At 42.7% G+C, this 15,739-nt stretch overlaps 1 protein-coding gene across 5 annotated transcripts in view; it reads right to left on the reverse strand.

Annotated features, from left to right (window-relative positions):
- Window positions 1–15,739, reverse strand: part of fmnl2a (formin-like 2a) — a 79,499-nt gene that overhangs the window by 12,601 nt on the left and 51,159 nt on the right. For all 5 annotated transcript variants that reach the window (XM_080752554.1, XM_080752555.1, XM_080752557.1 and 2 more), the window contains exons 8-23: window positions 15,352–15,428; window positions 14,325–14,418; window positions 12,811–12,885; window positions 11,526–11,636; window positions 11,060–11,209; window positions 10,363–10,464; window positions 9,797–10,145; window positions 9,114–9,305; window positions 6,007–6,131; window positions 5,278–5,480; window positions 4,828–5,062; window positions 3,187–3,255; window positions 2,884–2,964; window positions 2,665–2,794; window positions 1,751–1,914; window positions 833–934 (exon numbers count right to left, since the gene is read on the reverse strand). In XM_080752554.1, coding sequence (XP_080608680.1) covers window positions 833–934; window positions 1,751–1,914; window positions 2,665–2,794; window positions 2,884–2,964; window positions 3,187–3,255; window positions 4,828–5,062; window positions 5,278–5,480; window positions 6,007–6,131; window positions 9,114–9,305; window positions 9,797–10,145; window positions 10,363–10,464; window positions 11,060–11,209; window positions 11,526–11,636; window positions 12,811–12,885; window positions 14,325–14,418; window positions 15,352–15,428 — 2,259 coding nt within the window. The remainder of the gene's footprint in view (window positions 1–832; window positions 935–1,750; window positions 1,915–2,664; window positions 2,795–2,883; window positions 2,965–3,186; window positions 3,256–4,827; window positions 5,063–5,277; window positions 5,481–6,006; window positions 6,132–9,113; window positions 9,306–9,796; window positions 10,146–10,362; window positions 10,465–11,059; window positions 11,210–11,525; window positions 11,637–12,810; window positions 12,886–14,324; window positions 14,419–15,351; window positions 15,429–15,739) is intronic.

A 15,739-nucleotide genomic window follows, 5' to 3' on the forward strand; every position in this document is an offset into this window, starting at 1 on the left:
TTTCCTAAATAATGATGACTCAGGCAATCAAGTACACTTTCCCTTTCGGATTCTAACTCCCTTTTCTGTGGAAGTTCATGATACGCCACCAGGCCATTTAGCGCAGTGGTTCCCAAACGTTTTAGCTTGTGACCCAAAAGAGAAATTAGACTTTTGCTTGGGACCCAAACTAGTGAAAACAGCAGATCTACAAGCTCACTTGTTTTCTAATATTTGGAATTTCAAAGATTGTTTATTTTATTTCTTTACGCAATTACAGAAAATAATTAATTGTTTTTCATTCATGACTTTTTTTTTAATAATAATGAAAAACTAAATCTAGGAAACAAAAAATTAAGGGATAAAAATCTGTCCGCGACCCACAAATGGGTCCCAACTCAGTGTTTGGGAACCAGTGATTTAGTGTACTCAACTAGTGGTCCATAATTAATAAATAAACATACAAATCTACACTTTCCTACATTACTAAAAGCATGGTCATGGACCACCAGTAGAAAACCCCTGCAGATGACAGAAGACAGGAACGCGCCATAAGAAGCACCACAGATAACAGGGAAGCACCATAGATTAAAGCGAAGCACTTCATGCATTAACACATTGAACCATAGCTTTTCCCTGTAGCCGCAGACTGACCTCCCCCAGAGACTACTTGAGGCTATATTGACATAAGAAAGGCTGACATGCCTACAGGCTAATGGCTGGTCAGGGGTGTGTGTGTGTGTGTGTGTGTGTGTGTGTGTGTGTGTGTGTGTGTGTGTGTGTGTGTGTGTGTGTGTGTGTGTGTGTGTGTGTGTGTGTGTGTGTGTGTGTGTGTGTTGTGAGTGTGTCTCACCCTATAGGCCTTGACAAACCGCACAAACACTGGGAAGAAGACAGAAGGAGGCGTGGTTTTGGCATTCTCCCCATAGAACTTCACTGCTTCATCAAAGGCATCCTTTCAAAGACAACACAACATGAGACGATAAATCCAAGAAAACAACATAAGATACTAACCATGATAATGACCATATTACTGACCATGATACCGACCATGATACTGATTCTAAACAATATGAGCTGTTATTACATTATGGACTGGTAATACATTATGAGCGGCTACGTAAGGTTCTTAACTCATTCCCTGCCAGGCCCGATAGTCCCGAGATTATTCCAATGTCTTTCCCCGCCAGGCCCGATAGTCCCGAGAATTAAAAAAAAAAAAAAAAAAAAAATTTCAAAAAATTTTTTTTTGAAGGGACCCCAAAAAATGGAGTAGGCATGATAGCAATCGCGAAATTGCATGTTTAACCCCCATAGCAACCCCATCTTTCAAGCATGGCAGCCATTTTGGCAGCCATCTTTGTTAAACATAGTGGCTGTTATCTCATGAATGCCTGAACGGATTTCCATTCGGATTTTTTTGTTTGAAAGCTGTGAGCAATGTGGACACACGTGGTGCATTATCTAGGCATGGGTGTGCATGATCCGTGCACACCCAATTACATGGAAGTCTATGGAGACGAATGGCAGGTGGGAGTACGGAGGTATGTTAAAATGGCGGTCAATGTGTTAATATAACACATGATTACATTATGCATGTTATGCACTCAAGCTTTTATTACATACATTTAGGTTATTACATTATGAACCGTTATTACATTATGAGTTGCAACACTCATTGAAAACGCTTGCAGATACGGTAGCAGCCCTTCCAAGAAAATTAAAAGGGAGCCTCAGATAAGGACACTTGAGGCTGGGGTCATTAAGTCACCTGTGCAATCTTGGCGTCGTCCTGCAGCTTCTTGAGCTTGTTCTCGTTCTGTGCGATGAACTCTTTGAGCATGGTGTTGTGACCGTGCATGCTGTACTCTCTCTTGGTCAGCTCCAAGCCTCGCTGCAGCTCCCTCACGTCTAGGAGGACGTTCTCCAGCGACACTGACAACGCACAGGCACAAATAAACGTCAAAACACACAGATGATCAATACATACATCATCGCCAAGTTGATCAAAATATCCAGGAATTAATCTTGTGTGCCATTTGATGTACTGACAACTTTCACAGCAGACGTTGACATCCAATCAATCAATCAATCAATCAATCAAAGAATTCCCTAGTGTCCCTATTCAGGACATGTCATAATGTAATAGGCAACCTCAGTTTGATAGTTTAAGAGGCTAAAAACACTTTTATGACCTTGCTTTTAATGGATTTCTTACAAGATTGATTTTCTTAACCCTTTTATTTCACCCTCAAATAGAGCCCACATCTTATTGTTATGTTTCATTTGACCTTTGTTCTCATTTTAATGAAATGCATATATTATGTTTGTAAGGTGCTCCATAAATAAAGCTTATTCTTACAGTATATATACACTAATAGGCAAACATTAGTCAAAAAACAAGTCAGAGGTGCTATTTATGAGTTAATTTCATAAAGTATACCGCAAAGCTTGGCCAATGTGGGATGGGGCGGGACAAACATACGTACAAACAAACAAAGCCAGATGTAGGAGCGATTAGCACTGCTCAAAAATAGGCAAACATTCACCTAAATAGAAGAAGACATTTGGTACAGAGGGAAAAAAGAACCACTGGGGTGTCCCCCCATATCACGGGGGGGCGGAGGGGGAGACACGTGTCAACCAAGTAGTTAACTAGGAGTCCATCTGTGCTGTATATCTCACCTGCAGCAGCTTTCTCCACATAGTGCACCTCATTGTAGAAAAGAGACACCTGCTGGTATTTCTCCTTCACTACGTTAGCTATGTAATGCAGCAGTGTCAGCTTACGGTCCGTTGACTTGGTGTCGAGCAGCTGTGGAATATAAAAAACGTTTGTGAGATGAGCAGCAGGATTCTGTCATGAAAACGTAAATCTACGAAGGCCAGGAGGAAGTAACTTACCAAGTCTAAGCTTTGTAGCTTGAAACCATACACCGCTCCTCTTTTGCTGCTGTTCATGTAGTTTCCCAGTGCCAAGATAATCTAATGAACATATACAAATTTAAAAAACTATTCAACACATCATACGTGTCCAGGTGTGGGACAAATGAAGATCAACATAAAATAAACGAATATTTAGCAGAATCTGCAATAAAAATAAATAGCAACCAGCATACTACCAGCTAGAGGGCTATTATTTGATGTTATGTTACTATTCTATTCAACACGACACATCAAACTGATATACTGTACATATAGACTTACCTCTAGGAGTTTCTTTAGCTTCTGGGAGGACTTGATAGAGACAGATGCTGCAATGACTGCATGAAGTTGCTACAGGGAAACAAAATGAAGGATGTTTAAAAAAAAAGTGGAAAATTGAGACAAAAGGGCAATCTCAGTAAACCCTTCTCCTAACCACACAACATCTGGTTGCCTAAACATAATCATCTCTCACTGATCGCAGTCTTCAGACAGTGCATGATGGGTATTGTCCTGCAATAAGTGCTGCCTAAAAATCAAATGTATCATCTCTACATCCCATTATTGTCTAAAGGGAGTCATTTGGGGTTTTCACAATAACACTGTTAGTGTAACTAAGAGATTTGTGGATTTTCTTTAAAATTTTCAATCAATGAGACGTCATTGGACGTCTTTTTTCCAAAGGACCCCAAAGGCCCACACTGCCAAAAACATAATGTTTGATGTCTTTTTGTTTTTTGTGGTCTTCATAAGTTAGCGAAGAGCTCCATCTAGTGTGAAACAATTGGTGGAAATGACACCATCACAACATGATCATCGTCTGCTTCACGTTTCATTTTTTCTCGGAAATGCCTGTATCTCGACTCCAGTATTTTCATTGCATTTTTGCACGAGACACTCTTCAACAGCTCATAACTAGAGAACCGATGGTCAAAATTACTCACTATTATTTCCGTGGTATCGATAACTGGAGATAAATATTCTTTGACTGCTTGAAAAGGTAAGATAAACGGAAAATCGGTGGCAGTGGCTGGATTATTTATACATGTACTATAGGCTAAGATATGTTAACTCATTTAATGCCACCCTTTCACCACTAGAGGGGGCCAAGTGTGCCACAGACAATCCCATAGAGATATGCTGGTATATGCAGAAGCCCTGCAGCCATGACTTGCCTAAACACTTTCCTTTGTGCATGTACAGGAAGAGGATGAAGTTAGCTTGAAGTTAGCTATTGGCTACCAAGCATTTTAAAAGCCTTATTTTCGTCAACTTAGCCATGATTAAACCTTGCACACCTCATGCATGGGAAAAAAACAGAGAAGAATGAGCTCTAAAAAATCCAATGCAATCCTGGATTGCATTGTTGTGGGTTTGTGCAGTTTGTTCACAGCTTTCAAACAAAAAAATCCGATTGGAAATCCGTTCAGGCATTCTTGAGATAATAGCCATTATGTTTTACACTGTTGTGAGCTTGGAGGTCTGCTACCTGAGTTGTATGGGGGTTGTATGGGGGTTAAACATGCAAAATCGCGATTGAAATCATGTTCACTAGTTTTGATGAAAAAAAAAAAAAAAAAAAAAAAAAAAAATGTTCAAAAAAATTTTTTTTTTTTTTTTTGAATCACGAGTATACACGTGATTGGCACTGTGGGATGCGCTAATATATCACGTGTATACTCGTGATTGGCACAGAATGAGTTAAGATATGTTGACGTAAAAAAACTAAAAGTTTAATCAAATTATTGAAAATAATTAATGTGTGTGACCTCTAAATATTTTCATCCTTGAGACTAGTAAAGGAGAAACTTTCATATCCAATTCTGGGACATAAAGTTGAGGGGGCAAAATAATGGGTCCTGACCTATAGTTATGTACTGTAACATTAAGCAGAGAACTGAACAAAAAGCCCCTGGGCCATACCGGCGTCAGCATCTGGATGCTCTCGCTGAAGTTGCCAATGAAGGCCATGATGGTCATTTTCTGCATGAGCCGCTCAATCTTGCTGAACTGCATCATGAAGCGGTCCTCGTCTGTCAGGCTCTCCAGGGGCTTGCGCTCCTTCTCAAACTGACGTAGGACCTTGACCTCGTGTTCTGTGGGCTGGAAACGCATCAGACACTCCAAATAGTCCACCGGCAGGGCACGGAGGTCAAACCTGAGAGGGACGAGGAAACGGTGGGCATCAAAGAACAGTTGACAGAAGTTTGGTTGTAAATACACACACAAAAATTAACACATTAACAAATAAATGTGGACGCTAAGACATGACTGTATGTTTACGTTATGTTGTGTTAGGTGTCCCAGTCATAAAATAGATCATGGTAACAACACAAGAGCAGACGGTTTTCTTTCCCCTTTAAAAGCTCTTACAGTTGAATGGCCTTGCAGATCTCCTCAGGCGCCTTGCCGACTTTCCTGAGCGTGATAGCCAAGTTCTTTGCCCTGTTGGAGTCCAGTAGAGTCACTTTGTTGGGCCCCTTCTGGATGATCTTCTGTTTGTTCATGGTTACGTCAATGGCTGGACCCTGCGCCTTAGTCTTGAACATCTCCTCAAACTCGTCTACATTCAGGTCCTGAAAGGCATAAATTTAATATTATTGCTAATATATTGCGCCCAAAGAAACGGAATGCTGTTACGAGTACAGTAGGTTCATTGTCTTGGATACAGTGATACAGTACATTGCTTCAAGTAAACAACTTATCAAAAACATAAAAGACATTTGACTACATCAGTGATACAGTACATTGCTTCAAGTAAACAACTTTACTTGAAGCAAACAAAGACATTTGACTACATATTTAACATAACATCATAATGACTGTCATAATGAATGTCGGCAGCTTGTTGGAGGCTGTAACAAAAGATAGCTTCAAGTGGTTTGATTCGGGGCTGAGGGCTGATTTATGTAATATTCTTGAAGTGCTTTTAACCCATTCAATCTTTGAAAGCATCCGTGTCATTTTAGATTTTTGCAACATAATCTTTTCAGAAAACTGTCTGGCACAAAGAGCCAGAGAGTACACTAAACCTTTGCCATCATAGGAATGAGCCGATTAGTAAATAAATAACCATGTGATTAACCTCAGGACAACTCTTACCTCGAGTATCCTCTCATCGTCGATCTCATTGAAGACGGTTCCGTTGATCTGGTTGGGTTTCAGGGCCACCCAGTTGAAGACAGGCATGCGGAACTTGGTCTTAATGGGTTTCTTAATCTTGACAGCTGGATGGTACACACAAAGGAGTTAGTCATCATTCTCTAGTGCTGGAGCACGCTCATGTACACACACAAGGATGGGCACACACACATATCGTGCAGGTGATTTGGTGGAGGGGTAGACAGGAATCTAAAAACTGATGACACATGGAGATGACTCCCTCTTCCACTAGACCCCGCGTCCTTCTCATTAGTCGCGTCAAGATCATTTTGATAGCTGGTATTGTGCTGTGCTAATTTACCATAATGATAATTATTAAGTAATCGCATATTTGTGCTATTCTTTAAGAATGGTGGCAAACCAGGTCTTTCAATATTACTAAAGCAAATCCTTTTATCACCACCTGGTCAGGCATGGTGAGGCATTTCAGCCCTGGCACTCCGACAAACTATTATTATAAAGGGATTGTGATGCCTGCCTGGCTCTTTCCCTCAAGTACACTCCTAATGTGGAGTTGTGCCTCACCATGGTAGGCTGAGTGCCACCCAGCTGGGGTGTTAGCGGGGCAGGGAGATAAGGCAGTGGCGAACAGCATTCCAGATTTGCGCAACACTTGCCCTATCTCTTACTATCATCTGCCTGCCATAGCATGACACCGTGTCTTAGCATGCAGCCACGATACTTCCAGACATTGCAAAACTCACTCACACACATACACACACACACACACACACACACACACACACACACACACACACACACACACACAAAGTACACCAAGGTGTGACGGGGAAATCGTGCAGGATTTTGAAATATTGTATTTCCAGTGTTGCGTTGTCGTAATTCCACACAGTAAATGTTTTATGGCTAATATTTATGCGAGAGATAAAATAGCAGAGTGTGTGAAAGCGAATTCATAAGCTCAAAATATATGCATTGTGGGACTAGCAGTTTCATGTAGTGTTTATGAGAAGAAAAAACGCAAAAGATCATCTGGGTTGTTTAGAAACGGACAGGGGTACTTCAAAGAAAGTGCATGAGCGTTTAACTTCACGTATGGCTACGGAAAAGTATAGCTTAGCATAGCTTTTCTACTCATGAGAGGCCTGTTCCTATGTTCAGAGACTGAAAATACAATTTTCCAAACTTGTGGCAAAGTGAATGAGCAGGGAAAGAAAACAAAACAAAACAGGGAATACACATTACAAAGAAAAACCTACAGAACAGTTTGATGGGTCCCTCTGGTTGGCAGAAAGACAAGAAAGAAACAGGTCAAAGAGATGTCATTAAGGATTTCAAGTCTAATTTAATACTCCGTAGTACCATGGTGTTTTATACTCGGTAGTACCATAGAAGAACTTATTTATACTCAGTAGTATCATGGTGTTGTACTAGTACCATGGTGTCGATACTGACAAGAACTTATTTTCAGAAAGTGATACTGTTGTGCGATGGTGTATAAATTAAGCTTTAAAGAAATCAGGACAGCTTATACATACATGCCTCAGACGTACATAGTCCAACCAATACCATGAGATCTGAAGCCTGATTTTGACTTTGTTGCATGTCCAGTACCAAAACACCTGATCTGCAAGCTCACATTTCCGTTTTGAGATGCCATCATTTAACCAAGTATAAATCATGTTTGACATTGGGTATTTTTTACTTAAAGGAGCTATAGTCAACTTTTTCTTGAAAAACGGATGCTAAAATAAAAATAATGTTTCGAAAATATTTTATAAAAAAATAAGCTTCATATGTGTTTCTATACAAAAATGACCACAAAAAGCGTAAAATAATGATAAAATAATCATTTTGGCCATTGTCAGACCAACACTTTGTTTACATTCTAGTCTATAGACTAGACTAGATTTTTGAATTCAGCTTCAGACCATTTATTCAGGTCATCTACTTACTTAATACTTATGATAAAGTACTCCTTTAATAGTTTGGCTAAGGTCACATTAAAAAACACAGGCAAACAAATGCTCACTCAAGCACATTCACGTGTACTGTACACACAGCCACACACACGTAAGACAGAGTACGCCAAAACACAGTTACATTAAGGTCAGACTATCAGTCTTACTATCTGTCCGACTATCTTAGTCATATTGTTGCTCTCAAGCAGAAACCTTGTAATCTCTATAATTTTTTGTTTTGTAAACGATGCCTTAATTTGTCATACAGGAGAGTTGCTCTAAAATAGCCCATCTACAAGCTCACAACATTTCGCATCGTGTGAGCTTGTAAATGAAAGTGAAAGTGGTTAACTAGGTCTGTGGGTTTTATAAATATTTAACCTACAAGAACTTGTGACTAAATAACTGCATTGGAATACAGATTCTTTCCTTCCGTTTCCTGGACAGTTTTGGTCATGCAGTGTTTGAGTCCGACAGCGACAATATATCATGTGAGCAGTCACACTGACACACGTCCCATGTGACTGACAGACAGGAAGCTAAATGACCTTGTGGGCACACACACACACACACACACACACACACACACACACACACACACACACACACACACACACACACACACACACACACACACACACACACACACACACACACACACACACACACACACACACACACACACACACACACACACACACACACAGTTTGTCAACACATCATTGGGTTCATTATCTCTTGTCATTTAGGGTCTGTACTATTGGTATTTTAAGTACTACTACGGCACCAAAAAAGACACTGATGAAATACCGTTGGCACATTAAGTTCACAGTTCCAGTTCAGCCCACGGAAATAAATATGACACTGTTATCTGAAACCGACCAATGCCTGATTTCAAACCGTTTATGTTTGCATAACGTTATCTATTACTGTGTGACACAATTGTGACACACACACACACACACACACACACACACACACACACACACACACACACACACACACACACACACACACACACACACACACACACACACACACACACACACACACACACACACACACACACACACACACACACACACACACACACACAGCAGGAATCATGACCACGGGTGACCTCACCTGCCAAGCCAGAGTTCATGATGACGGTGGGGGTGCCACAGCCGGGTAGCGGAGGGGCCATGGGTGGAGGAGGGGGAGGGGGAGGGGGCGGGGGGGCTGAGGTAGCAGGGCCTGGGGGAGGAGGCGGTGGAGGAGGAGGTGGAGGAGGGGGAGGTGGGGGATCCACCATGGAAGACGAAGGTCCATTTGCCACTGGAGGATGAAGAGGAGAGGGAGGGAAATGAGAGAGGTTGACATGAAATAAGAGAAAACGCATAACTTTTTAAAAATTAAATCAAGCTCATTTCAACTATTTCACTGATGTTTATTTATTTGACATGGACATCACAATCACATTGGACGAACCAGATGCATTGATGTGAAGTGTACTGTATATAGCACGAGTGCTACTTTTCAACACCTGCCCAAAAACTGACTGACTCATATGTACAAATCTATAATTTCGTCACTGTCGGGCAGAAACCTTGTATCTCCAAGTTTCACATTTATATGTTTCTTCGTTAAGTAAAGCCGTGCTTCATCCTATAAGACTGTCTACTACTAGAAATAGCAGATCTACAAGCACACAACGCCTCTTTTAAAATGATGAATAAAAACTGTTTTGGACATACAATGTTTCCACCCGACAACAGCGATTTATATGTGTGATAAATGAACTAAGCTCAAGCCAACACTGAACCTACCGATGCCGTTCATTGGAGGTGGTGGGGGTGGGGGTGGAGGAGGTGGAGGGCAGGGCATGCCCGGGACCCCTCCTCCCACGTGGTTAAGGCCAACACCAGGTGCGTAGTTGCCCCCCGGCACGCCTCCTCCAGGCACGCCCACCATGCCGGGCACCAGGGTGGCACCGGAGGGTGGCGAGGCCAGGATGGAGATGTCGCCGTCTTGCTTCTTGTGGATCCTGATGGTGCCCTGCTTCTCCAGCTCGTGGATCTTCCTCTCCAGGTTGCTCTGCCGCTGGATGGCCTCGTCCTTCTCCTTCACCACCTGCCGCAGCGTGTGCACCTGCGAGCTGGCGTCCTTGTACACCTCCTGTTTGGGGGAAGAGGGGACGTGTGACAGGAAATTATGAGTTGTGTGAAGCGTTTTGTAAAAAGAACTGGGGTTAAGCCAAGTCAAGTGCTTTTAAGATAGCATCCTTATTCTAGGCATGTCATAATAGACAAACATAATTTAGGCAAAAATAGGATAACATTTCAGTTAGGCTTATTCAGTTAATAATGGACTAATAAGTGATAATGAAACTGACCCTGATGGATTCTAGGTCCTTGTTCCTTTGCATCAACTGCTTCTCCAGCTCTACGATCTTGGACATGGCCTCGTTCTCCATGTCCTGTAGCTTCTCTGTCATCTGGGACCAAAAACAACAGACAGCACAAAGGGAAAGAAAGGTCATACAGAGATACTGAGTCCAACACAGCAGACACAGTCAGTTAAAACAAGAAGGAAAGATTTGGTTCATGGCAGCAACCAGGTTGGAGATGTTGGAGTAGGAACCTCGCTGGTTCATGTCCCTTGACAACAACTACTGAGGTGCTCTTGAGCAAGGCACTTGACCCCCAGCTGTTGCACTGTTGGAGCTGCTAAACGTCCAGCGGTTGTGGACTGTGACTCCCAGGTGTGAATGTGAGCAACTGTAAGACATTGCTGATAAAGAGCATGTGTACCAAAAGTGTGTGTGTGTGTGTGTGTGTGTGTGTGTGTGTGTGTGTGTGTGTGTGTGTGTGTGTGTGTGTGTGTGTGTGTGTGTGTGAGAGAGAGAGAGAGATAGAGATAGAAACAGGATCAAACTGAGGAGCTCAAGATAACAAGCTAAGTGTGACAGAGCTTTAAAACGGACCGCGTTACACCTCACTGGTGTTGACAACGTGCCATGGCGCTCTGTACGCCGATACACTCAAGAGGTTGTGCAGGGAGTAGATAGGAGTGTTCAAATGAAAACGTACATGTGACATGTTCTCCTCCAGTTCTTCCACCCTTTCCAGGGCTGCGTTCTTGGTCTCGGCGTCCTCCAGGAGGGCTCCCACATCAAAGACGTTATCCAGGTAGGCCTGGATCTGAACCTGCAGCTTGTCGCTCTCCGTGTGTTTCAGTTTCTGGAATATAAGAGTCAAGTAAACAAACAGGCAAACGCATGCACAAGAAACTGCACAGAAGAGAGAGAGAGAGAGAGAGATGGGGTGACCATTGATCAAGCTCTCTACAGTCAAGCACTGGAGAAGAGTTTACAGAATTGACCGCTTTTCTTAACTCATGGAAAACTCAGTATTGACCGCATTGCTCTGGTCGCGGTCACCGGGGAGCTGTAATGAGAATCTATGCTTCAGCGCTCAACTATCAAAGGAAGAGAGAGGGGGAGAGAGAGAGAGAGGGAGAAAGAGTTGAGAGTTTTGGCGCACGCCTTCTACTCACATCCAAGTACTCGTCCAGACCCAGCTTGGTGAAGTCATACTGTAGGTGAACTCTGAAGTTCATGTCCTCTACCGAGTGTACCACAATGTTGATGAACTGCATGCAGGCCACCTGGGGAATCAGGAAGGGGAAGAGCTCAATTCAAGTCAAGTCACATGTATTTGTATAACTCATAATCACTTAACATACTGAGTGCCTTTGATGAAACAATGATTTAATCACTTAAGACACTGAGTGCCTTGATGAAACAATAAATTAATCATTTAAAATTCTCAAAATCACTTAGTCTCACAAGGGATTAAAAGTACCACATTTAACATAGGAAACAACACCCACTGTTCTCTTTAGATGCTCCAAAAACTAAAAACAAAACCCCAAATATAAGAGAAGAAACCACAGCACAGAGGCATTCTTTAAGATTATTACTGAACTAGTTGTGGAGGGACAGGAAACTGAGTGAGTGACCAAGTTATCATTATTTGCGACCGAAGGTAGAGCAGTAGAGTTAGGCAGAAATGTCAATTTGGCAAAACAATTACTTAGGCAATTATACTGTACTATGAGGCTAATGATAGGTGAAATAAATGAGCGGAGGACCTTCTGTTCCAGCGGTTTGTGAGATTAGCTCAGATTCAGAACACACAGACCTCTTCCAACCGCTTATAGGGATCTGCATAAGGAAATCAACAAATCATCTAATTCCGAGACATTGGCCTTCTTCCACGGAGGCTGTATGAACAGATCAAGGGGATCTCCTTCCTCTCCTAATATTCACATCGGAGCATTGGCATCCACTCTCTTCACCAGAACGCTAGCTTAATGAACTTCCTGTAAGAAGCTGAGAGTTGTCTCTGTGCGAGATGCCAGCGCTGACATATCTGTTTGCTTTCGTGCTACTGTCAAACGACTGGCGTCCTACCAAGGGCTTCAGAGCCCACTTGTGACTTGTGGCACACAAGGACTATTCAAACAGCATCTGTTGGCCCTCTCTCACCAAGCTAACTCACTCACACATGCACGCGCACGTGCACAAATGGAGACACTTAGCCGGAGAGGCATATTGGGGGAAATTATGTATAACTGGCACTCTTCTCGCACAGCGTCTTCCATTCATCTCTCCTAGGGTAATTAGCAGTAATCAGTGCTGAAACAGACCACTTGGCAAAGAGTTCCCCCACACACAGGGCTGCACTCGTTCGATATGCTACGCTGAGGTTTGTGCTGCGACGTGGAAGTCTGCGGGGTTCGTGTAGCGATCGATAGCCATTAGCGTGCGTGATTGTACCATAAAGTCGATGTTGTTGTCCTCATTCTTGAAATGCTCCATTAGCTTCTCAAACCGCTGCGTCTCCACGCACACCTGCGAAGCAAAACATGCATCATTCACTTATCCACTGCTTCTATTGGGTGTGAGAGAACACACATCAAATTGGTCAATGTATTATACAGCTAGCAACCCTGACCCCCCCAATCCTTCATTTTCATTTTTAAATGAACCATGGTGCAAGCTCCCTTAGCTAAAGCGATTCTAGACTTCCTCTTTCATTTCACTACTCCCTATACACAATGTCTCCAGACACCTCCCCCCTCTGGCACCACTGGCTTTAGAACAGGCATGACCTATTTTCCCCTCTTGTCTGTGATTACTATACAGTTTCTACAAGAGAGAGAGAGAGAGAGAAAAACAGACAGACAGACAGCAGAGAGAGATTGAGAGTCATATAAAGCACAGAGACAGATATGTGCTGCAGTTCAAACACTGCTCAGAGGCAATGCAGAAGAGAGGATGATTAAAGACTGAGGAGGAGGAAGGAGGGGCTTGTATCCATAGACCTCTGTGTAATGCTTTGTGCCATAACCTGCACCCTGTCTCAAGAACCACATGGCATGCTTCATTAGAGGAGAGAGAGAGAGAGAGAGAGAGAGAGAGAGAGAGAGAGAGAGAGAGAGAGAGAGAGAGAGAGAGAGAGAGAGAGAGAGAGAGAGACAGAAAGAGAGACAGACAGACAGACAGACAGACAGACAGACAGACAGACAGACAGACAGACAGACAGAGATCTTAATTTTAATTAACATCAAGTGTTAATTAAAACAGTCATTGTATTTAAATTAACACTGTGTCATGGTGAGAGGATTACATTTTTTTAAATAATGTGTTACAGTGCTACTGTAGTAGTAGTAGTTCTGATTTTCAGATTATCAAGTCTATTTCAGCCGCGTTAGACCCATGTTGGAACTTTCCATAAACCTTGTTCCACATGCCAGTGCTGTTGAGAGTAGCCCAATATTCAATATTTCATTCCAGGGTGTAAATATTGCATTAAGTGCAGTCGGCCCGCCGTTTCCGAATCCAGCCTACAAATTGGACTGCTGTTAGCGCCTACTGTCAGAAACTCCTGCTTCCTTCTACGGCAGCCAGAAATATCTCACACAGACAGGCAAAGGTCAGACAAGGCTGTCTAAGGTCAGACAAGGCTGTCTATTACCCTTCTCCCTCCCTCTGTTATGCAGACTTTGATGTGGTTGCCAAATCCGCTCAACACGGACATAACCGTTTTTTTCCCCTGTTGGAACCGGTGATGTCGACCGGGCCTCCTGCGCTACGCGGCCCCAACCTGTGCCTGTGAGGTATTGACAAAGCGCTGAATTGCATTCCTAGATGCTATCCACGCTTAGGAATGGCGGATCCGCCGGTCTCATGTCTGCCTGGGCCGCATTCCTCCTGCCTGAGTCACTGTTTGAAATTACACAGCTGAGATATAATAACACATCCCCTCCGACTGCCTCAGACCCCCGTACCTCTTTAAAGTTGTCGAATGCAGAGAGAATAATTTCATGGCCGCCTCTCACGAGACAAACTGCCGCCAGTAACTCCAACACGAGTGCTTTGGTTCTGTGAAAATAAAACAGTGAGAATAAAAGCTTACCATTGGTTGTGCCAATGCTTCAACAAACCCAAGATTAAAGGTGGAATAAACAAGTAAATAGTCTAATTTAGATTCCTTACACCAATCTCTACATAGTCTACTATACACACATAAATGATTGTGTTTAAAGCAATTATGTCCTTTATAAATTCATAACTTTAGAAATATTGACCAATGGCAAGAGCTTTAAAAAAAACCTGAGGAGGTTACAAAAGTGTTGTACCATAATCAAATCCAGTGTAAACCAGGTATAAGGAATTAAACCCTCAGAAATAATTGGTGGGTGTGTCAGTGATGTGTATGTGTGTAAACGGGACACCCTGTGCCTTTAGCTGATTCATGTGGGATTTCTCTGCCTGGATGAGACATCATTTATGGAAAATACCAAAGCCTCAGGACTTAAAAACTAACACACGTGTGTATATTTGTTTCATGATTTGTTCTGCTGAAAGTAAATCTCATTTACACATATTGACAGAAATGGCAGGCCGTGTAAAATGGGTCCATCTGCTGCCTGTCACAGCAGTTATGTGCCAGCGGTAAACCCTGTCTTGCCTGTCAGGATAAATGGGCTCTGGGCAGCGTTCGATGTTGGATAACTGCACCAGGGTGTTCAAAAGAGCAGGTGCTTTGGTGCTGGCAAGCATTAACAGCAGTAGTAGTGGTAGAGCAGTCACCACAGCCACTCTAAACTCTAGGGCAGTGTTTATTTTACAACTTTTACAGTTCAAGGTCTCCCCTTAACTCTGACATTGTACAAATGGAACCAAAATGAACCCGTCAGGGTTCATTTGGTTCCATTTGTACATTGTCAGAGTTACAGACTTGTATGGGTCATTTAGACCCCCTAAAAGGAACGCAGATAACTTTCCGTACTCAGACAACGATTAAAAACCTACCTGGGGTTTTTGTTGTTGAGACTTAGTGCAATTTCATTCACAGCGTGTGGGTGCGACATGACCATGTTGAAACCATACTGCAGTCAGGACAAATACATGGAGAGAAGGAGAAAAGAGAGAAGTGAATTAACAGAGAGAAAATAAAAGCAGGGGCTATTTAAGAAACAACTGGGCACCTCCTTTTACATAATAAAGTGGAAACCAGACAAACCAAGGAATTACGTAGGTCTCAACAGAAACATGGCAGTGGAACAAATTGGATTTGGCCTGAGATAGATGTGTATTGTGTACTTCAGCCCAATGGTAAACACAAACACACACACACACACACACACACACACACACTATGCAAAGAGCTGGTCTGGGGTTCGGGGGGGCTGACGAAGAA

The sequence above is a fragment of the Nannobrachium achirus genome, assembly GCF_963921795.1.
Source record: "Nannobrachium achirus genome assembly, chromosome: 22".
Taxonomy (NCBI): Eukaryota; Metazoa; Chordata; class Actinopteri; order Myctophiformes; family Myctophidae; genus Nannobrachium; species Nannobrachium achirus.